This window comes from Gossypium hirsutum, chromosome D08, assembly GCF_007990345.1.
Source record: "Gossypium hirsutum isolate 1008001.06 chromosome D08, Gossypium_hirsutum_v2.1, whole genome shotgun sequence".
NCBI lineage: Eukaryota > Viridiplantae > Streptophyta > Magnoliopsida > Malvales > Malvaceae > Gossypium > Gossypium hirsutum.
In genome coordinates this window covers 49,254,791-49,278,626 of record NC_053444.1, presented here as the reverse complement: position 1 = coordinate 49,278,626, position 23,836 = coordinate 49,254,791, and the positions used below count along the sequence as shown (strand labels likewise).

The 23,836-nt window shown below is 34.7% G+C and overlaps 2 protein-coding genes across 3 annotated transcripts; one reads left to right on the top strand and one right to left on the bottom strand.

Annotated features, from left to right (window-relative positions):
- The first annotated feature begins 2,003 nt into the window (after window positions 1-2,003).
- On the top strand, window positions 2,004-22,537 carry LOC107900948 (protein TSS). Of its 2 annotated transcripts, XM_041098246.1 has the most exons (26): window positions 2,004-2,563; window positions 2,792-2,935; window positions 3,044-3,105; window positions 3,644-3,736; window positions 4,238-4,310; window positions 4,487-4,804; window positions 4,915-4,982; window positions 5,076-5,207; window positions 7,278-7,319; window positions 7,460-7,984; window positions 8,091-8,245; window positions 12,627-13,134; window positions 13,213-13,275; window positions 13,368-13,469; window positions 13,825-14,142; window positions 14,541-14,633; window positions 14,741-14,842; window positions 14,939-15,043; window positions 15,180-15,313; window positions 15,624-15,807; window positions 16,193-16,324; window positions 16,620-16,732; window positions 17,657-17,747; window positions 18,381-20,744; window positions 20,841-20,914; window positions 22,402-22,537. In XM_041098246.1, exons 2-24 carry the CDS (start codon window positions 2,875-2,877, stop codon window positions 20,529-20,531), a joined length of 5,625 nt encoding a protein of 1,874 aa, XP_040954180.1. In that variant the 5' UTR covers window positions 2,004-2,563; window positions 2,792-2,874; the 3' UTR covers window positions 20,532-20,744; window positions 20,841-20,914; window positions 22,402-22,537. The 2 variants fall into 2 exon arrangements, with proteins under 2 accessions (XP_040954180.1, XP_016682241.2); XM_016826752.2 differs by lacking the exon at window positions 22,402-22,537 and having other exon boundaries at window positions 20,841-21,239.
- LOC107900949 (protein PRY1) lies at window positions 22,284-23,260 on the bottom strand. The gene has a single exon (XM_016826753.2). It carries the CDS (start codon window positions 23,258-23,260, stop codon window positions 22,355-22,357), a length of 906 nt encoding a protein of 301 aa, XP_016682242.2. The 3' UTR covers window positions 22,284-22,354.
- Between the last annotated feature and the right edge of the window lie 576 nt (window positions 23,261-23,836).

Here is a 23,836-nt window from a genome sequence, read left to right as displayed (position 1 = left end):
TTAATTGATAATCCCTCTTTGGTTCAATTCAAAGTTATAGTATTTGATAGTGTAATCAAAACTAATGTACGATTAGTGAATAAAATTATGCTTTTTTCTTGATAATACAAGATTGAGAAGAACAAATGCTTTTATAAAAATAAATACGATAAAAGCTATGCACTTTTTTCGTAATCGTGATAGCAGTGACGTGGAAATTAAACTTATTTAGTAGCCATGGACTAATCTTTCCGCCCTTTCTGTGGGTTGTATAATTTTTTAATGTTAAAATAATTCCCCATTTCAGTATTAAAAATATTCCAAGTATGTAGCACTATCTCTGTTACATAGTACAATAATCCCCCATTTTTGTATTTACTTCCTCTTAACTCTAGATCGTCAAATGCAAGAAGTGTGATCAAATAATTTGGTCGGTAAGGAATTTATAAAAAAAAATTAAGGAAAATGATTTCGATTTGAATATGAAAAGAAATCTATTCAAATTAAATATTTTTACATGATCTTATGTTTATTTAATGATATGAAAAATAAATTTTTTATTAATTATTTATCTCAATAATATCATTTTCAAATATTTACTCTAAATTCTCTCTAAAAACATTTTATTTTAAAAATCTGAAAAAAATTTAGAAGTTTTCTTCCGTAAGTGGAATATTTTCTTTCTACTCATAGTAAATATATTGGTAGAGGTGGCTGTGGACCCGAACGAGGCACGGATCCTCTCTGTGCCCTGCAATGCAAACTGTCAATGAGGTAGGCAGCTATGGCCCAATATTACAGTACTTTTCAGTTTTTATCATTTTCCCAAAGAATTAAAACATATTACAATTATAACAACTTATTGAATCAAGTAGCGTCTCTCAAAAGAAAAAGAAAAAGAAAAACTTATTATGATAATATATTTAAATAAAAATTTGAGTCAAATATTTTAGATATAAAAAGTATAATGTTGAGAGAATTTGTCATTAGGAGTTCTAAAATTAAGGTTTGCATTTTCAATAAAATAAAAATTAAAGTTTGTATTTAATGTATATTATTAATGAACTGTGTTCAAATACAACCCTATTAATTTATAAAATTTATCATATGTATATGTGCATGAAAATAACGATTTAAAATATAAATTTATTTTTAAAGATAAATACAATAAATAATGAAATATGTTATTTGAAATTGATTAATAAAAATACACATGAAATATATACAATCTTAAAATAAAATATTAAATTAAATTATGAGTAAAATGAAAATTAAACATGTAAATACATCATATTAAGAATACTAAATGCATTATAATTATTTATAATGGTATTGTCAATAATCTTGCATTAGTGCAAAGTTGACTTACGACACCAACTTAATCAACAACATTATTCATATGCATAAATATATAAAAATTTAAAACATAGACATAACTTATTAAAATTTTAAATAAAAACTAAAAATTGATTCAGTTCAAATGACAAATAAAAAAAATGATAGAAATGATGTTTTGGTTCAAATCTCATCATGTATAAATTTTTATTAATTATAAAAATATAAAAAAATAAAAACACGAACATAATCACAACAAAAGGAATAGTATAGATTTTAAAATTGATTAAAAATAAATATATTTATTATATTTTTAACTAGTCTCATCATATATAAATACTTAATACGTAAATGACCACATGCAAATTTACTTTTTTATATTTTAAAGGATTTTTACCTAAATAATATAAAATAATAAAATAAATACTAAAATAGGATAAACACCCTATTATTTACCAAATTATGCAAAATGAACAACATATCATCGGTGTCGCCTAAACAATTGGCGACACACATCTTCCCTATCATCAATGATTGCTTGAATAATTAAATTTTAAAAAAATATATAATTTTTTTGGATGCCATCTGAACAATCGACGGTACTAATATTTCAGATAAAAAAATACTCCATTTTAAATTATATTTTCTAGGTATTTTTTAATGTATTTCTAAGTCTGAAATACTGGTGCCACCGATTGCTCAGCGGCACCCAAAAAAAAATTAAATATTTTTTAAAATTTTAATGATTCAAGCAATTATTGATGGTATGGGAGATGGGGGCTGCCGGAGCAATTAGCGGCACAGATGATATACCGTTCATTTTGCCTATTTTGATAAATAATAGGGTGTTTATCTTATTTCAGTATTTATTTTATTATTTTATATTATTTCATTAAAAGACTGTTTTAAAATATACTGCTACTAATAATAATTAATTTTTTAAAAAATTCCCAGAAAGTGATTATCAGTGTATAAGCCCAGAAACTGCCATAAAATGGGATATACTCATCTGACTGTTAAATCTAAGCCCTTCCTTCCTTATCATACCTCAAAACCCTCTCTTATATCATCTCTTTCTATTGCCCCCACCGCGGATGAGAGCTTCAATGGTTATGCCCTCTTCGTTATCCCATAGCTGAAATACCTTCCTTTTTTCCAGCTTTTTATTAACAAAAAAACTCTTCTATCTCTGTTCTTCAACCTTCAAGTCTCGGAAAAATCATCTGTTTTTTGTTGCTGCTGCTGCTTGGTAACCATTGAAATCTTAATTAGTTCCAAAGCTCATATAAGTCGGGAAAAAATTTCTGCATAGAAAGCTAGTTTCGATTGGTTTCTGCCATTTATATGTTATATTGGAATTAAAATAAGAATTGGGATATACTCCAAAACCTGCCTTTTACAAATATGTTTTATCGTTTGATTAATTTTTTGTTTATGAAGATGACGATACGTAACATGATTCATTTTCTTGGTACAGGCGTGCAGCTATAAATATCTTATTTAAAAGAGCTTAAAGTTAGAAATTCCCAGTTCCCATCCCCATCTACCCCAAGGTTGAAAATGGCTCCAAGGAACAGCCGAGGGAAGGCCAAAGGAGAGAAGAAGAAGAAAGAAGAGAAGGGTATTACTCTATTAGTATTTCTCAATCGTATTTGATAAATTACTCAAATTTAACCGCGGCGCCCCGCCCCGCCCTGCCGGCGCCGGCCTTTTTTCATTTTGTTTGCAGTTCTGCCGGTGGTGATGGACATCACCGTACACCTCCCCGATGAAACTCATGTTGTTCTCAAGGTTGGTCCCTGCGTTTTTAATATTTTCATTTTCATGTTCTTGAGCCTCCCTTAGCGATTTTGTTTATCATCGTGGCACCATGTGCGTGTGGTATGTGTGCGCGTTTTCTTTTAAATTTTAAGAGGCGTCTTTTCGTTTTTCATGCTTTTGGAGCTGGATTTCGTTACACAATCGTCTTTTCGTCAGCAACCATTTTATTAATAATTCTTTGGGCCCCTTAATGGAAAGCAGTTGAGCTTTTATTTTTTATTTGGAGTTGAGCTTCTTTAAATGAAGTTTGGAATTTGGAAGAATTTAACTTCTATTTAAAAAAATACAATTCGTTTTAATTTTAAATTTAATTGCGACATAATATATTCTAAGAATAGATAATATTTATCTTTTCGACCTTGAAATGAAGTTGGTTGCTAATATGTTGAATATATAAATATGTGCAGGATATAACAATACGCTACAATTTTTTTAGAATTATCATTATTATTTATTTTTCTTTTAACAAATGGTGTAAATTTAATAATTTGTAAATAAAAATGGGCAGGGGATATCGACAGACAGGATACTAGATGTACGTCGTCTTTTATCGGTGAATACAGAAGCCTGCAACATCACAAACTTTTCCTTATCCCATGAGGTAAGGTCGTGAGGGTACATGCATTTCTAGTACAAATAATTTTTGGTAAACTAATTTACAAATTTTTTATTTTATAGTTAGAAAAATCATTAGGCCCTTTTATATAATTTATTTTTAGATTAATAAATTTTCGACCAAATATCAGAAAAATCATGTCAGCTTCAAAAGAATATGACAGCAGAAACGACACACAGATCATGTTCAAGTTGATAAAATAGCTCTTGGAAATATCATGGCCATCATTTTCCGTCTCGGAAATAATGGACTGTAATTTTGTTTACGTCTTCTTTAGAAGAAGAAGAAAAGAAAGGTGCATCTCATTTTGCACTATATACAAAATTTATTTAAATTATGTTTTGATAAATATTCATAATAATGAAATTAATTAATATACTAAAAATTTCATTTATTATTATCGTTATTATTATAAACTCGAAAATAAGTAATAACCGCGGTTAAAATGAAACAAACTTCAGCATTTTTCTGTTTTAACGGTTACAGGTAAGAGGGTTGCGGTTAAAAGACACCGTGGACGTTTTGGCGCTCAGACCGTGCGTATTAACCTTAACGGAGGGTAAGCTAAAGGAGGGCAAAAATGTAAATGTATTTTTATAAACGTCGATTAGTTACGACGTGGACGAAAAATATACGTTGAAAAGACACTTTTGCTTCTCGCGGCATTTCCCTCCAAAAAAATAAAACCCCTAACTGCTACGTTCTCTGTGTTTTAAAATTTGAAAAAAAACCCAGATGATTACGATGAAGAGAGCGCGGCGGCGCACGTCAGACGGGTACTGGATATTGTGGCTTGCACCACGAGCTTCGGCTCATCTATCACCGCCAAAGATCAGCTGAAGCCGGACGCCAGTAAGAATGCGTCGGTTGCGCAGGAGAAAGGCTGTGCAGCAGCTAAGAAAACCGTCTCCGGTGCGAACAAGGAATCGGCTTCGAAATCTTCTACGAAGGACGTGCCGGTAGATGCAGAAGGAGAGATGAGCCATTCTTGCCCTAACCTCGGCACTTTCTACGATTTCTTTTCCCTCTCTCATCTCGCTCCTCCTCTTCAATGTACTGTTTCTCTCTATAATTGTTTCCGTCTTTATTTGTTTGCATTTTTTTCTTGCTTCCCTCGCGTACGGTTTGAACTTAGCTTAGCGACTATTCCTTTTCCTTTTCAGTTATAAGGAGGGCAAATACGCGGCAAGTTGAGGAGATCTCAGCCGATGATCATCTCTTCTCCCTTGACGTGAGATCTTCGTCCTTGAACCTCTCCTTCTTGGCAATAAAGTGTCTTCCGGTCTCTCCTGTATCTGTAATATATTTGTTTGATAATGACCAGATTAAGCTTTGCAATGGAAAGCTGGTTCACGTGGAATCATGCCGGAAAGGTTTTTATAGCGTTGCGAAGCAGCGGATTCTCTGTCACAATCTTGTTGATTTGTTACGCCAACTTAGTAAAGCTTTTGATAAGGTCAGTTTTTCATTTTCCCTCCTTTTAAGATATTACTTATGTCAGCTTATCTAAAACGCTTTGAAACGTGATAAGCTTTTGATTCCCTTCTTAATGAGTTTACCAGTTTTGGAGATATTAGTCTTTCATGCCTTCTTTTTAATGTTTTTCCCTCGTTGAACATGATAATATTTGGTTGCGCAGTTTGTTTATCAGCTAATAAGAGTCTGTTGAGTTATGTGATGGGAGTTTCCATAATATACATTTGTTTTAAACTGAATGAACAATCTGGAGAATGATTCCGATCCTTCGAGATCTTATAGACGTGGGTTAGATTTCCGATCTATGTAGATTTTAGACCTGTGGTGGATGTTTATTGAGTCTTCGGTAACCGGTATAAAATTTGCTTCTTTTGGACTAAAGTAAGGGAAATGGCGTTGAGGTGAAATAAGATTTTGAAAATTTGAGATGTTTAATTATTGGTATTTGGTAGTAATGTTTGTAATTGCCTTGGCGGATTTTGTTTTAATATTGCACCAATGTATGGTTAGTCGGTGTAATGGTGCATAAGAGGATATTTGCTTAATTTGAAGTGGTTTGGTTTCGGTGAAAAAGTATCTAACCGTGATTATTTAAGTATCTATTTTGGAGTGCAACGAACATCTCCATACTCAATAGTCATGTTGATTATTTGCGATTACAGTTTTTGATTGAGGTATAAATCAGTTCATGTGGAGTATGTTTAACTAATGGAGAATATCACTTATTCTGGTACATGCCATATGTTTTGCTTTCTTCGTATAAAAGCTGAAGTTACGATTATCGAAACATTTTATATGGAAGTTCATTTTTTATTGGGTATTTTGAGTTACAGAAATCTATTTTGCTTAAAATAAATTTGATGGCAAGATCAATTATTAATGATAGTTATGCACATTTGGTGGTAAGTGTGATCTCAAGTCCTACATTTGGTTGGTTTTCGTCATCTTGTACATGTAATATGATTTCTAGCAGGGGGAGTTATTGGTTGAGATCTCATTAACTGGATTTCCTTATGGTACATAGATTTTGACTTTGACTTTGGAGATGATAATATATTTGGTTAAAAGAAAATTTTGGGATATTTATGATGTATATAGGCTTCAAGTGCAACTGTTATGTAATAATTGATCTTTTAAATTTGAAAGCTATAGTATTTCGATTTGGAGTTAAGTTGGGTATCAAAATTTTATGTTTGAAATTGTGAGGGGTGAAACTTGTATTGACTTGACATTTATCATATTGATGAGAAGTATTTGACTTGGAGATATAATATGCTTGGTTAAAAGAAACTTTTGCGATATTTATGGTGTTTTTAAGCTTTTAGTGCAACTGTTGGTATGCGATAATTGATTTTTGAAATTCGAAAGCAGTAATATTTGGATTTGGAGTTGTGCTCGGTACTCAAAGCTTTATGTTTTAATTTCTGTCGTGTGGATCTTGTCGATCTAAGCTATTGCATTGGCTTGACTTTTATGGTTTAAATTGATGAGAGATATTTCAATAGTCTGCGAAAAGGAAAACCTTAAGTATGTGATTTTCGAGGTAACTAGATGATTTGTTGGCATTGTTTTTCTGACTAAAATATTACATTGTTGTAATTACTCGACATGGATTTCAGTTAAACTTGCGAATAGGACGGATTTAGTAATTTTAAATCGGATTAAATTGAGTTGAATGGATTTGAAATTTTTTTTAATTATTTTATGGGTTTGAATTATTTTGAATTTAAGTTATTTGAAATTTTAATTATATTGAGTAGCTGCTGCCTTTCTTTTTGTAATGTTTTTCGGCCTTCTGTTTTGGCAGGAATATATTTATGACTTGTTTTAACTTCATTTGTGTCAAGTAATGGCTTCTCTTTGAATGATGTATACCATTCAGTTAAATTTACTTCCTGATTTCCATTCCATAAAATCCAGAAACTCTCACTTTTTTTATTCATATTTTATGTTCATTTAAACTTTAAAGCATATATTAACTCGTACCTTTTTCATGTTGCCTCTTTTGATAATATTTCCTCATGTTAATACCCTGATAAGAATATTACAGGCCTACAACGATCTCATGAAAGCGTTTACGGAACGTAATAAGGTATATGACCATTTATCAGTGCTTGTCCCTTTATTTAGTTGCTTTGACTGAAAATGCTCAAGAATCAAGAAGTTGTTCATGAAGATAGCCTAGCTTTTGTATTGTTTCACAACTTCACTTTTCTTTTTTTTTTTGGTCAGTTTGGGAATCTTCCTTATGGCTTCAGAGCGAATACCTGGCTTGTACCTCCAACTGTAGCGCAATCACCATCAAATTTCCCACCTCTTCCCATGGAGGATGAAACGTGGGGGGGTAATGGAGGTGGCTTAGGAAGAGACGGAAAAAACGATTCGATACCTTGGGCCTATGAGTTTTCAGTTCTTGCATCTATGCCCAGCAAGACAGCAGAGGAGCGACAAATACGGGACAGGAAAGCATTTCTTCTTCACAGCCTATTTGCCGACACGGCAATTTTCAGAGCCATTAGGACTGTGAAGCATGTAATGGGAAAGATGAATCCGACCCGTTCAATAAAGAATTGTGAAACTCTGTATTCTGAGAGAATAGGGGGCTTGAATATTATGGTAATGAAAGATGCCCCCAATGCAAGCTGTAAGGTGGACACTAAGATTGATGGAATTCAAGCAACTGGAGTAGATCAAACAAATTTGCGTGAAAGAAACTTATTGAAAGGGATCACAGCTGATGAAAATACGGTTGCGCATGTAAGATATTTTCTGGAAAATTTTAATGATGAATGGATCTCTTTATGGTCTAGATTCTACTTTCGGAGTTGGTAAGATTGAGGCAATTTTTATATTTTGACTGCAGGATACTTCCACTCTTGGTGTTTTAAATGTGAGATACTGTGGCTATATTGCCTTTGTGAAGGTTGAGGGGAGAGAGAATGAGAAAAGCAGTCCACCATATCAAAGCATTGAACTTGAACAGCCAGAAGGCGGGGCCAATGCCCTCAATATTAACAGGTACCAATTTCTTCTGTGTCAAATATATATTTGCTTGAGCTGTATTATATTTTATATTTTATAGTAGAGGGAACAAACTGTTGATTTGATAAATTTTAAAGAGTTTGATAAATGATACTCTTCTTGAGTGTATTTAAAGGGGGATTTGAAAATAACATAATATTTTATGTTTCAGCTAAAATTTTTTTAAAGTTCAATATTCATCTATCTCGGTGGGAAAACTTAAACCTCACAGATGAAAATAATTGGATTGGCGTTCGCTTAACTTGCATTTAGATGGAGTGGCTACATATCTTATTAAATTTCAAGCTAAATCTTTCCTATTGGTCTGTGTTTATCTATCCTGGAAGGAAAACTCGAAACTCAATTTTGCGGATCTTTGGATTGATGTTCTCTTGATTTGCATCTAGATGACATGGCTTGCATATAGTTGTTGGTTTTAATGGAATTTTAACATTTTTATGTCCTTTAATGCAATTTTCCTTTTTTTATTTTTCGAATAAGAAAGATAGAGAGTTAATTTTGAAATGGAAAGGTATAATATGAAAGTTTTCAAGAGAGCATTTAATAAAACTGTTCTATATTTTATTAACTAAACAACTAAATTTAAATAGAGAAAAACGTATAACCTAATTGGGAAAACAATTCCCTTATTCTAATAAACTACTAAAAGATAAGAAAAATAATTCCCTTATTCTAATAAACTACTAAAAGATAGAATAAAATATTCTTAGAATATCTCAAATGATTTATTCTAAGATTTATCTACCTAAATAAGATTTATTTACCTAAATAACTTTAAAATATATCCCAAAATATAAGAGTTTCACATATTTCAACTCTCCTTCAAGTTGTTGCATATATATCAATCATGCCCAACTTGCGTACAAGAAAATCAAAGCTTGTCTTAAAGAGCCCTTTGGTGAGTATGTTAGCAATCCGTTGTTTTGTAGGAACAAACGACATGCACACTTGACCTTCTTCAATCTTCTCATTGATAAAGTGTCTATCAATCTCAACATGTTTAGTTCTGTCATGCTGGACTAGGTTGTGAGCAATACTAATGGCAGCTTTGCTATCACAGTACAACTTCATTGCTGAAGTTATTGGTTTCCTCAGCTCTTTCATAATTCTTTTTAATCACATCATTTTACAAATTTCTTGAGCCATTGATCTAAACTCAGCCTCTGCATTACTTCTTGCTACAACATTTTTTTTTGCTTTGCCAAGTCACAAGGTTTCCCCAAACAAATGTACAATATCCTGATATAGATCTTCTATCTGTTATTGAGTCTGCTCAGTCTGCATCTGTATAAGCTTCAATTCCTCTTTGTTCGTATTTCTTGAAGAATAAGTCCTTTCCAGGTGAACTCTTCAAGTATCTCAGAATCCAAAACACTGCTTCTTCATGTTTCTCCATTGGAGAGTGCATAAATTGACTCACTAAGCTCACTGCAAAAGCTATGTCTGACCTTGTATGTGATAAGTAAAATAACTTACCAACTAATCTTTGGTACTGCCCTTTATCAACTAATCGACCTTCGTTATTTTCGAATTTTACATTTGGATCAATCGGTGTGTCAGCTGGGTGGCAACCACTCATCTTAGCCTCTTTTAAAAGATCAATCACATATTTTTTCTGAGAGACCACAAGACCCTTCTTTGATTGAGCAACTTCCATTCTAAGAAAGTATTTCAAAAGACCCAAGTCTTTGATCTCAAACTCCAATGCTAGATGCTCCTTGAAACGCCTTATTTCATCCACATCATCTCCTGTAAGAATGATATCATCGACATAAACTTTAATAACTGCTATTCTACCTCTTTGTGAGTGTCGATAGAACATTGTGTGATCAGCTTGCCCTTGTGAGTATCCTTGTTTTTTAACAACTTGAGTGAACAGTTCAAACCAAGCTCGAGGAGACTGCTTTAGACCATACAAAGATTTCCTGAGCTTACATACTCGAGTTCCAAATTTTTCTTCAAAACTTGGAGGAGGATCCATGTAAACTTCTTCTTCAAGTTTCCCATTTAGGAAAGCATTCTTCACATCTAGTTGCTGTAAGGACCAATCAATATTAACAACAATTGATAAAAGAACTCTAACATAATTTAATTTGGCTACTAGAGCAAATGTTTCAAGATAATCTATCCCGTATGTTTGAGTGTACCTTTTAGCCACCAGTCGAGCTTTGTATCTATCTAAAGATCCATCTGGTTCGAATTTGGTTGTGAACACCTATTTACAGCCCACAGTTTTCTTCCCTACAAGTAATTCCACTGTTTCCCGTGTACCTATTTTTTCAAGAGCGCATATCTTCTCTAAATCAAGACAGGAAACAAATGTTGAGAATGTTGAAGACAAGGCTTTATAGGACACAAAGTTAGACATGAGATATTTGACAACATTTCTAACACCTTTTCTTTTAGGAATTGGAATGTCTAAATCAGAAAATTCATTGGTTGGATTATGAGCTTTACTTGGACCTTTGACAAGATCTTGCAGGTCGGATTCTTGGAGATGAATTTGGTGGATTTCACTTTCTTGATTTCGATTTCTTTTTGAGTAAAAAATTAACTCCTTTGTTTGTTCTTTATTCTCATGATCCTTTTTATTAGAAGCATAGCCAACAAAGACGCATTTTTTTGTTCTAAGATCTAGTTTACCTTGGTTGTGAAGATGAACAAAAACACTACACCTAAAAACTCGGAGGGATAAATCTGTGATCAATTTAGAGTTAGGAAAGTTATTTTTAAAGAGACTGAAAGGAGTTCTATAGTTTAAAGTTTTACTAGGCATTCTATTATTAAGATATGTAGCTATTAACAAGGCTTCACCCCAAAGATAATGTAGTACCTGACTAGGGAACATCAATGCTCTAATTACTTCCAAAAGATGTCAGTTTTTTCTTTCTGCAACTCCATTTTGTTGTGGTGTATTTGTACAAGAGCTTTGGTGGACTATACCATGTTTGGTTAAGAAAACACCTAATTGGTCACTAAAAACTTCCCCACCATTGTCACTCCGAAGTACTTCTATTCTCACACCAAATTATGTTTTCACCATAGCATAAAAAGACTGAAACACATTTTTAACTTCAAACTTATCTTTTAATAAAAACACCTAACAAATGCGAGTATAATCATCAATAAATGTGACAAACCAACGTTTTCCTGAAAAAGTTGACTCTTGAATGTCCCTAAACATCATTATGAATTAACGAAAAAGGTTTGGAAGCTTTATATTTTTGAGGTGGGAAGAATGACCGATTATGTTTAGCCAATTCACAAAATTCACAGTGATAAGAAGGACTTTTATTTTTAAATAGCTTAGGTAACAAATATCTTAAATAGTAAAAATTAGGATGTCCAAGCTTATAATGTCAAATCATAACTCTATCAAAACTAGAAGCAGAATTTAAACATAAAGTAGTTGTTGGTTGACTTAGATGGTCGTCGTCAAGAAAGTAAATTCCACAAAATTCTTTAGTATTGCCAATCATCCTACCCGAGACTATGTCCTAAATTTTACACATAAAAGAGTCAAATATAACATAACAATTCGAGGACTGGGATAATTTACTGACTGATATGAGATTACAAGCTAGATTTTGGCACATGTAAAACATCATGTAAAACCAAGTAATGCGAAATTTTAACAGTGCCTTTCTCGGCTATTGCCGAGAACGACCCATCTGCTACTTTGATTTTTTTGTTTCCTACACAAGGTGTGTAAGTTGAAAAAAGAAAATGACTACTAGTCATGTGATCACTAGCTTCAGAATCAACGATCCACGTGTTTGTTTTACAAGGTTTGGCTTTGAAAAAACAGAAAAATCAATACCTAATTGAGCAAAGGAGGAAGAAGGATTATTGGATGAATTAGGAAGATAAGAATTCATCTGAAATTGTGGTGTTTGAAAAAGCTTGTGTAGATACTCTAGTTGTTCCTTAGTGAATGGAGACCCTTCTAGAGAACTTTGGCCCTCATAATTTTCATTAGTTGTTTCAACGGTAAAATTTTCTTCCTCAGTTTGATTGCTGGATATCTTATCTCCAATGAATGCGGTTTTAACCATGATGCTATTAGAGATAATCTACCTCAGATGCCATAAAAGTTTTCAAGAGAGTATTTAATAAAACTGTTCTATATTTTATTAACTAAACAACTGAATTTAAATAGAAAAAAGAGTACCTAAAAAAAATTTATCTACTTAAATAACTTTAAAATATATCCCAAAAAAATATGGGTTTCCCATATTTCAACATAATAATTCATTTACTACGACGCGGTTATTGCTCTTTAGTTTGTGGCTGTTTTTTTGCTCCTTCAGCTTCAAAAGCAGAATTCTTAAAGAGTTCCCTTCCGTTTTTCTCTCAGTTTGAGATTACTTCTTCATAAAACGATACCTTCAGAACTTAATAAGGCAGCTTCGCCTTCACAAGTTTTGGAACATGAAGGACTTAGTTCTTCCCAAGTTTTGATAGAGAGATTGCTGGAAGAAAGTCTTGCTAAGCTTGAGGAGGAGGAACTCGAACGGAAACCTTTTGTGAGATGGGAACTAGGAGCCTGCTGGATACAACACTTGCAGGACCAAAATAGTACACAAAAAGATAAAAAACCATCTAGGGAGAAGTCTAAGAATGAGATGAAGCTTGGAGGACTTGGGACACCTCTTAGGTCCCTCAAGAACAAGAAAAAATCAGATGGGAATATGGGGTCAGGAAGCTCAAACTCTCATCCGGATGCTGTTGAAAATGTTACAGCAGCTTCTATAGAATCTCAGCTTGAAACCAGTTCAAAAGATGATGAACTTGTGCTGAAGAGGAAGTTATCCGAAGAGGCCTTTGCTCGACTAGAAGAGTCGAAGACTGGACTTCATCACAAGGTAGATATTCTTGATTACTGTAGCATAGAATTTTGTATACTGGAAGCATATGTCTAACATGTTCATTTTGTTTGAAAGACTTTACAGGAATTAATTGAATTGTCGCAGAAATATTACACTGAAGTTGCTCTTCCAAAATTGGTAATCCTGAGAGTTATTTCGTCACTTTCCTGATTTTGTCTGTAGTTAGGTTTGTAGTAGTTCTGGCTCTAGTACTTATTATGCAATAACAGGTTGCAGATTTTGGTTCTTTGGAACTCTCACCGGTTGATGGACGAACTCTGACTGATTTTATGCATACTAGAGGTCTTCAGATGCGTTCCCTTGGACATGTTGTAAGTGCCATACTCTGATATATTTTCTGATTTATAAATGCTTGCCCTGTACAACATCTTTATCCAGCTTGAAAAGGAATTCTTTAATACTTTTCCTCTTTGTTGCCGAAGCTGTCAAGCCCTGCCAATTTCTTTCTATTTTTATGAGTGCACAACTTTTATTAGATTTTTTAGCATAACACATATCCACCGACATTGCATCATAGCTTGTTAAGATTCTGTGTACAGTCCATTTTTTGCTACCTAACCCCCTGTCCCAAAATTGGTGTGTGAGCCTATGAGGTATAGAAAAATGGAACAATGACTTTATTATTTCCCACGATAAGTTATTGATTGGTATTTCTTTCCTGCTCAGGTCAAGCTTTCAGAAAAGCTATCACATGTGCAGTCACTTTGTATTCATGAAATGATTGTTCGGGCATTCAAGCATATTCTGCAGGCAGTGATTGCCACTGTTGTTAAAATTGATAAACTGGCTGTGTCAATAGCTTCTGCACTGAACCTGATGTTTGGAGTTCCTAAGAATGGAGAACTACACAAGTCTTGCAAAATCCATTCCCTGGTGTGGAAGTGGTTGCAGGTCTTCTTGATGAAGCGATATGAATGGGATATTAGCAACTTAGACTTCAAGGACATTAGGAAATTTGCAATTCTACGCGGATTATGCCAGAAGGTATAAAAGGCTATCACTTTCTGTTCAAATTTGAAGGGTTTTGGAGATGAAGTAGTTATAAGAAGCTATTTTTTCCCTTTGCCACTTTTTTTTGAAATTACAATGGATAGTTTCATTAGTGCTTTTTTATGGAAAGAGGGATGCATATACCTGGGCCAGCTTCCTTCTCTAAATAGAGTTTTAATGATGGATTTTGCTATCAAATTGGTTAAAATGTAAATTTTTCTGATAAAAATTCAGAATAAGGGAACATTCTCTATGGCTATGTAGGGTACTTTGCATGCCAAGAGAGGTTATAAATCATAGTCTAGTTGCGTGTTACCAAAAATAGGATGTGGCTGTTGATGGAGCATGAAAAATAAGCATCAGTTTCCTTTTCTCTCCTTTGCTTCTTTTAGGTAGGAATTGAGTTGGTTCCAAGGGATTTTGACATGGATTCTCCTAGCCCATTCCAACCATCAGATATTGTCAGTCTGGTTCCCGTAAATAAGGTTATAAATAATTCTTGAACATTGTCCTTTCTCCTTCCTCAACTCTGTTTCAGAATTTGTTGATTTTATCATGGTTTTGTATTTGCTTGCGTTCTATTTCTCTTCAGCAAGCAGCATGCTCATCTGCTGATGGAAGACAACTTTTAGAATCATCTAAAACAGCCTTAGATAAGGGAAAACTCGAAGATGCCGTAACTTATGGAACCAAGGTATACATTCCAGATGATATGCCTATCATGTGCTTCATCAAACTTTATTTTCGTAAATCTAGTCTCTAATCTGTTAAACTTCTCCGTTTCCGGCAGGCTCTTTCTAAGCTAGTAGCAGTTTGTGGTCCATATCATCGAATGACAGCTGGAGCTTACAGCCTTCTTGCTGTGGTTTTATATCACACTGGAGATTTCAATCAGGTCTTCTTGTTAACCATTTCTACCTGCAGTGTGGAAATCCATATCATACTAGAATACCCTAAACAATTCTATAAAAGTTTTCTGTGTGTTGAGGGTTTCAAGTTGAATTTAAATCAATAATCTACCCCAACTGCAGGCCACAATATACCAGCAAAAAGCCTTGGATATCAATGAGAGAGAACTGGGATTAGATCATCCTGACACAATGAAGAGTTATGGAGATCTTGCTGTCTTCTATTACAGGCTTCAGCATACAGAACTTGCTCTTAAGTACGTTTGTCTGCATTTTATATATGGACATTTTACTGTTTTAATTATAGATGTTGAAGCAGTGATCTTCACACATTCTGGTGGGCCTTTAAATGGATTTCAGTGTCAAAAATTCTAATTTAATCTGCTTAGCTAGATGTATTTTCCTTTTCAAATCTTACTTTTTGAACCTGATATTATTGTTTGCTTTTGGACATTGTAAGTTCCTGAAGAAATATCTTGTAAGATGGTAGTGGCAATTTCAAGTCATATTTGAAATCTTTCCGGTTAGCCTCTTGATCATAACATCTATAAGTTATTGTTGGATCAGATATGTAAAGCGTGCTCTGTATCTTTTACATCTTACTTGTGGGCCATCTCATCCAAATACCGCTGCAACATACATAAATGTAGCCATGATGGAAGAAGGACTGGGCAATGTGCATGTTGCCCTTAGATATCTTCACAAAGCTTTGAAGTGTAACCAAAGGTTACTTGGTCCTGATCATATTCAGGTTTGAGTCATCTTTTTGTCATATGCATCTATGGTTCTATTTCATGTTCCAGAGAAATTGAATCATTATAAAACCTTTCTTAAATGGATAAACTAAAAAGTCACTGCCGAGGTTTTTGAATTTTTTTTTACTTCATATTGTGGGTGCTAAGACAATGCTGTCTTAGATGTTTTTGATGAAATAAAGGCTTTCCAGAAAAATGTAGTTAGTGCGTGAAATCTTAATTTCATGTTTATGCATGTCCCAAATCAACTGTCAGGAAACATTATTAAGATTTTATCCTATTGTGTACTTTTGACTTCCTTTGTTTCTTCATACTTTTTTCGTGACAAAGAAAAGAGAAAATCTTTGAAGGAATAATCCTTTTGTCCGTTAATGTCTTCAGACAGCAGCAAGTTATCATGCTATAGCAATTGCACTCTCATTGATGGAAGCATACCCTTTGAGCGTCCAACATGAACAAACAACCTTGCACATTCTCCGAGCAAAGCTGGGCCCAGATGATTTACGTACCCAGGTATCTTTTGCAGTCCATAGATTGAACATGTAATCTCTTCGGTATATGATTCATGCCACTCAAAATTTTGAGCAACCAGTGACCTAGAGATAAGCACAGCTGCTTCAAGCTCTTAGTTTACAGTGCTAAAGTGAAAGTTGGCATCAATAGCAGCTTGATAATTTTTGACAGAAGCGCATCAAATGCTTGACTTGAGTGAATAATTTCTGCCAGCAGATGATAGATATGATAGTTTTTTAGGGTTGTTTTCTTTAATTCATTATCAACGATTAAACTTTTTGATGAAATCTTTCAGGATGCTGCTGCATGGCTCGAGTATTTTGAGTCCAAGGCATTTGAACAGCAAGAAGCTGCACGAAATGGTACTAAAAAGCCAGATGCATCCATAGCTAGCAAGGGCCATTTAAGGTAAAATATCTTAGCATATTCTCCGAAGAAGGGGATTAGGAAATAGTTGATTGTTGTTGAATGTATTAAGTTTCCTTTTTGCCAATTTATGTGCTATTCACATAATTGTCCAGCTATCATGTCACATGCTCCTGCATTTCCCAGCTCAGAATAGAAAAAAGTAATCCATGCCTTTGATAGGGTTTTTCTCGAGAATTCTTGAGATTTGACTTGTGGAACCATCTTCAACTTCCTTATGGAAGGGTATGCTTTAAAAAGTTTAAAATAATATTAAAAAAAAAAAACCTTTTCATTTATGAGTTCTAATTGGAGAGTCTCTTAAAAGCCTGCTTCAGCCTCTTTTTCTGTGGTGTACATTTATATTTACCCTTTCAAATGCCACTGGTGGCGAAGTACCTCTATCATCACTCTTCATGTTGGCTCCCCCTACTCAGATCCTTGTTCCCCACGCAAAAGAAACAAAACAAGACCTGCCCGTCATGGCGGCTGGTGGGACCAAACTACATGACTTATTTGTCCCCTCCATGTACTTGTTTTGAGTTCGTTCTTTGATACCCCATTCATTTCTCGTGGATTATTACTATCTTTGTATTAGTTTAACTTAGCTTACTGAGCTATACAATTCCTGAAAATGCCGTTGTAATGGTTTTAACAAATTAATATAGTAGTAGTTAGTTTGGTTTTCTAAGAATTCTTTAGGTGCTTGGCCTATAAAAAATTATTTTGGTTAGCACATGGTTGGATTACCAGCATTTGTGTGTTCATATATATTCTCCATTTGTGTGTCTGCTATGGGAAAATTCAGACATCCTTATATATATATATTAGCTCACCAATGTTAAGCAATTTATTGAAAAAGCCAGCAAAGCTGGAAACGTTTACAGACATATTTACGCTGTTTCTTATGTTTATGCTACTCTGCAGTGTATCTGATTTGCTTGACTATATTAATCCAAATCATGATGCCAAAGGGAAAGATGCTGCAGCAGGAAGGAAAAGAAGCTGTATTATGAAGGTAGGATAGAGTTTAATTTGTGGTTGGTCAAACTTATTGTTGATGATAGGAACCAGACCCAAATCTGATTCTCTTTAATAATGACATTGATTGAAATGAGTTAATACTAGCGCATTATCTAGGGGCTGGTGACCAAGTTTTTTGCAGATTGTACTAATGGCTAAGAACTATAGAAAGAAATATGTAGTTTCAGCTCCTCAACTACTGAGCTAGCCAAATTACCATAACCAGATTTTGTGCTTCATTAAACCTATTCCAAGCTTGTCCATATAATGTTGAGAAGGCTTATTGTGGATGGAGAACAGTTAAAGTAGGACCTTTAGATGCGGGGCTGTGGAGCTAGCATGGTATCTATAGAATCTGGTAGAAATGTTGTCTCTAGAAAGGGATGTCATCCATGTCCAATAGGAAAAAAAATAATTGTGCCTGATACAGTAAAACATATATGATGGCACATTCTTCTCCAAAGAAGGGGAAAATTTTTCATTCCAACTTCAGTTAAAACCTGGATGGTTGCAAGTATGTAAATCAGGAAAGAGCAACATGGCTGCTAGCATGGACCATCAGATGCATTATTTTCTTTTTCTTTTTATCCAACATGCACCTCTTATGAATCCCGATTCTCCTCTACAGGTGAAGGGAAAACTTTATCCAAGTTGTGAGGAATCCTCTAAAGTGGGTGTGAACAAAGCTTCAGATGAGGAGACACATGTACCTCAACCGGAAGATAAACTGGATGCTAACCAGGAGATGAGCTCTTTGCCAGCACGGTCTCAGGCTCCTGTTACAGAAGAGACAACAGAGGCAAGACCAGACCTTGGTAATTGCATCCTATCTGAAACACATGCTGAAGGGGATGATGGGTGGCAACCCGTTCAAAGGGTAAGAACATCTGTATCACTTGGGAGAAGACTAAAGCAGAGACGAGCAAGTATAGGCAAGGTTTTCAGTTATCAGAAAAAGAATGTTGATCCTGATATGGAACTCCCTCTAGTCAAGGCCAGTCATCAAAATAATAGGTATTACCGTTTGAAGAAACGAACAATATCTCATGGAGGTCATGTGGATCAGCACACTATTAATCCCTCCCAAGGTTCAAGATTTGGAAGGAGAATAATTAAAACCGTTACGTACAGGGTTAAGTCCACTTCTTCATCTACTAAAAGGACAACTGAGATCTCTAGAAATGGAGGTGAGGTGTTTAGACCTGGGGACTCTGCCTCTGCCTTTACACCTAATGATCACTATCCAAAAAATTCTACAGTCAGTCTTGGGAAATCTCCTTCGTACAAGGAAGTAGCATTGGCCCCTCCGGGTAGTATCTCCAAACTACATTTCAGGCTTGAAACTAGTTGTCCTGATAACCCAGACTTCACCATTGAAAAACATCGAGAGGAAATGAATGAAACAAAAGACGATACTGATCAGTTGACTACGGGAATGGAGAACATATTTGAAAAGAAGAGTGAGAACACTATACTGGATTCAACAGAGAGCTTGAAAGAGGAAATCTCGAAAGGGGAAATTGGTGTGGATGAAAAAAAGGAAGAAACTAGGCCAACTGCTGTGATGGAAGATAACTCTTGTTTGATGGTGTCCGAGAGACTGGAGGGACAAGAACTTGAGGCTGGAGGTAATGAGGTTCATGAAGTTGTACAGGATGGCATATTCGTAAATGGTGTACCTGATTCAATTGATTCTCCTAAAACGGAAATCTGTGAGAAGGATTTATCTACAAGTGTTTCAATTGATTCTCCTAAAAAGGAACTTTGTGAGAAGGATCTATCTAGAAGTTTTGAACTGCACAGTAATTCAAACTCCACATTACAAGGGGTAGAAGAATTGAAAGGCAAGCCCTTGGTCCTAAACTCTGGTAACGGTCAGGGGCTTGCCAATAAGAAGCTGTCTGCATCTGCCGCTCCTTTCAACCCATCAACATCGATTTCACGTGCTGCTCCACTCCCCATGAACATCTCCCTTCCTCCTCCTCCTAGACCTGTTCCAGCCATTGCACCTTGGGCAGTTAACATGCCTCTTCACTCTGCACCATCTACCATCTTACCAAATCCAATCTGCTCCTCTCCTCATCATCCATATCCCTCACCTCCTCCAACTCCAAACATGATGCAGTCTCTACCCTTTATGTATCCACCCTATGCTCAATCCCAACCTGTACCAACAATGACCTTTCCTGTAACTAGCACTCCTTTTCATCCCAGTCAATTCTCATGGCAGTGCAATGTGAACCCCAGTATGCCAGAGTTTATTCCTGGGACAGTTTGGCCTGGTCATCCAATGGAATTCTCTGTACCATCACCGACTATTGAGCCAATTGCTGATCAGATACTGGAGCCTGAAGTGCAAGGTGATGCAAATCCAAGTTCAGCTCCTATGCTCCCACTAGATATTGACACTGTTGGAGAAGCTAAGAAAGAAGTCAACCTTTCAGCACCTCTGGCAATAACTCGTGTTAAGGAAGAAGCTAGAGTTGGTTTGGAAAATATACAGGAAAATGTTTGCTTGAATGAAAACATGATTGACAATTCTGAGAACGGACTGAGCCAACGCAACAACCTGAACAAAAATACTGAAGGCGATGCTGAAAGGAAGAGTGATGGTGAGAAAACCTTCAGCATTCTAATAAGGGGTAGAAGAAACCGAAAACAGACGTTGAGAATGCCAATCAGTTTGCTAAGTCGACCATATGGTTCACAGTCTTTTAAAGTTATATACAACAGAGTCATCAGGGAGAGTGAATGTCCAAAATCTACTGGCTTTTGTTAGTGAAAGTTGTACTCCCAGTGCTACATAGCTGAAAGCTTTATTTCTTGGATAGCAGGATTGTCAGGAAAAGGGTAGAAGAAATAAACTTCGATCAACCCTACAAAAAGGCAAAGACATCTTTCTAGCTTCATGGTAACAAATGTAAATCCACGTTGGATTTGCAATCTTAAATTGAGGTTGGTTTTGTTTAACAGAGGCCTGCTGTAATGCCTTGTAAGCTCATCCTTCTCTCTTAAAATCATACACATGCAGAAGATTCTTCCGTTTCACTTTGAACAATCATATTAACAATCCTAAATTTTTCCGCAGATTCTGTACGTCTGAATTTCTACATGATTTTAGATGATAGTATGAACAAGGAAAGAAGTGGCTTTTCGAAGCAGGTATTGTAATTTCACAGTTTCTTTATGTCATCTTTTTGCTGCTTAGAAAGTTATTGAAGGAAATTATCCAACTGGGTTAAGAGAATGTTGAAAACTCTGACTGTTACGGTTTATTCTGAAGATTCAAGTGGTAACTAACTAACGGGGATTAAGTAGGGCGCTATTGAAGTGACAATTTTGGTGTATACTTCAGTTAGGAAATTTATTAGATCTTGGATCACAGAATGTTGTTAAGACTGATTTCACCTTTTTGATTTTTTTTTCATAGCAATTGACATTTCATAATCCATTTCTTTCAATTGTATGACATTATAATTTTGCCCCATTTATGTTTTCCTTTTTGGGTATTGTTATATTGTTCAAATTAACAAGATGGTCAGTTATAGAAATGATTTGCATCCCTTGGTGGACTTCCCCATAGGCGTCTATGGAGAGTGATCCATTTGCCATACCCGTTAATGTTGATTTAGGTATGTTGCATGCTAAAGCTTCTCTTTTTGACCTTATAAGGTGGTGTGGTGTTTGTGAATTTTAGTGTGTATAGCTTGATTTTCCCCCCATAATGTAAATAAGGTAGACAATTTGTTTGATGATTGGATTACTTGGCATGTATTTATATTTATATTATAGGCTTGAGTTTTCTTAAACAATACCTGCAATTTATAATTCTTTTTCAACTTTTAAAGATGTACTTAAACGTGCTTGAATCTCTATGATTTTTAGTTATTACAATACCAATAATACTAAGTTAAAGCTCAGTTGGTTTAAATTTGAAGCTCCTAATTATTACAATAACAATAATAGTAAGTTAATGTTCAATTGGTTTAAATTTGTATCTTCATTTTTTAACTAAGTATAATTGTAAACAATAATAAAGTGGAATATTAAAAAGGAAAGAGATTTAGTTATATTGGTGTAGTTTACATCATTTTATAATTTTTATATGATTAATATTTTAATAGTCCAGCGTTAAATTTATCAAGATAAATATAATTGTCATGTATGTAATTTTTTAAATCATTATGATATTTCTATTATATCGATCGAAAATATTGTTTATATTAATATATATTAAATGGTTGAATTTTTTTTACATAAAATGAATACTTAGAAAATTTTAATTTATATAAAACTTGAGATGCATGATTTACATGAATGAAGTATGGTATATGACGATCGAATTGTTAAAATAAATTTTATAAAAAATTATGAAAATGTGCAAAATGACTCAAATTAAGATGCCTTATCTTTTAAAAAGATATTGATTTGTGTTTTTAAAATGATATGAATTTAAAAAGAAAAACCTAGGAATAGGATAATGATTGTAGCAAAATTTGCACGTTATTAAACAAACAATAAACTATGGATAAAATATAAAATGAATAAATTAATTAGTGAAGCTTGAAAACATATATAGCGTGGGCTATATTCCTCGAATGTCTACTGATTGTGTGGAACAAATGGATTTTCATTCTTGTAATTTCCAGGAGGCTCATAGTTGCACATAACAAAAAGGCCACCGTTAGCACACCTAACTCGGGCACATCCTACTCTTATTGAATCCCTCCATACAATCTGTGTATAATGGCCGCAGAGTTTCCCCGGTTGGCAAGCAAAGGTTTTCTTATCATAATATTGCTCTTCACCCACCCACCTTTGGACAGCCTCTCGAGGTGTCCAGTGGTCGTTGTTCGCCACGAAGATGTTCTCGCCATAGGGCGCATTGGAGTGGACTATTCTGCAATCGTTGATGCGCTTATTGCCCCATGATCGAGCAAAGTCAGCCAACTTTTGATCCCAGGTGTATAATGGTTCATTCTCGTGAATTCGAGCAGCGTTGTGGGTGTCGAGGAATTGTTGCGCATCTGAATCAGGAGAACTGGGGGTTAGCGGCTTCGGTTGAAATGGTTGAGTGCTTTGATTTTGAGGTTGTTGGGTTGGGTTTTGAAGCTGTTGAGAGTTTGTATCTTGGTTTGTATTTGAAGGTTGCTGAGGGTTTGGGTTATCAGATGAATTCTGAGATTGTTGAGAGATTAGGATTTCAGATGGCTTTCGAATTGGTTGACGGCTTGAAAATTGGTATGTACCCTGAGGATCTTTAGAGGGATTCACTAGTAACTTGGGATGGATTTGGATTTCGATAGATTCGGATGGATTTGGATGGGGGAGAGGCTTGGGATTTAAAGGTTGGTTTCGAGCTGGATTTGGATTTGAAAACTGAGGCTGTTGAGAGACTGGATTTTCATGTGGAGGTATGTTGCGCAAATCTAGGAGAGTTAAAACAAGGGGAGAAAGTTGAAAGAAAAAGGTAAGGATGAAGAAGGGTGTGAAAATATGGGATCCCATTGAATTGTATTGTCTTCGTCTAAACCAGATTTGGTTTTGGTTTGGGGAGGGAGGGAGGACCCCAACACAAACACAAAAGAGATGTTAAGGAAGGATTGTATGATTCAACGGCATTTTAGGATTACCATCCATTTTTCTTTGCCTTTTCACAATATACTATTACTATTACTATTACTATTACTAGTATGGCTCCGCTCCGGGAGAATTTCCTATATATTTAAAACAAATCAAAAAGAAACCATTATCATAATTGAATTGTACTTTGACTACTTGCCCTAATGAAAATTACCAAATAAAGAAATGATTCAACCGTCATCCCATTAAGTTAATTTTCAAAAACAAAACTTGTACGGAAACACAAAAAGATGCTATCATCAACCAACGCTTCCGACCACATCAAAACTTTGATAAATGGAGTGAAGTTATAGCTCTGTCTCCTCTATATGATGATGAATAGCCATATGTCTATTAGTTTCATGCTAAAAGGAAAGCTTTAAGAGGAAAGAAAAGAAAATAATTATTAAAATGGTGTCCAACTTCTTACTTGTATAAGCCCAATCATAGTGATGTTCATCA

Bases quoted from the DNA above. Each gene is read 5' to 3' on its own strand.
- LOC107900948 (XM_041098246.1), top strand. From the start codon at position 2,875: ATGGCTCCAAGGAACAGCCGAGGGAAGGCCAAAGGAGAGAAGAAGAAG. The intron at 3,106-3,643 runs GTTGGTCCCTGC...AAAAATGGGCAG, and splicing joins AAACTCATGTTGTTCTCAAG to GGGATATCGACAGACAGGAT. The intron at 17,748-18,380 runs GTAGGATAGAGT...TCTCCTCTACAG, and splicing joins AAAGAAGCTGTATTATGAAG to GTGAAGGGAAAACTTTATCC.
- LOC107900949 (XM_016826753.2), bottom strand. From the start codon at position 23,260: ATGGGATCCCATATTTTCACACCCTTCTTCATCCTTACCTTTTTCTTT.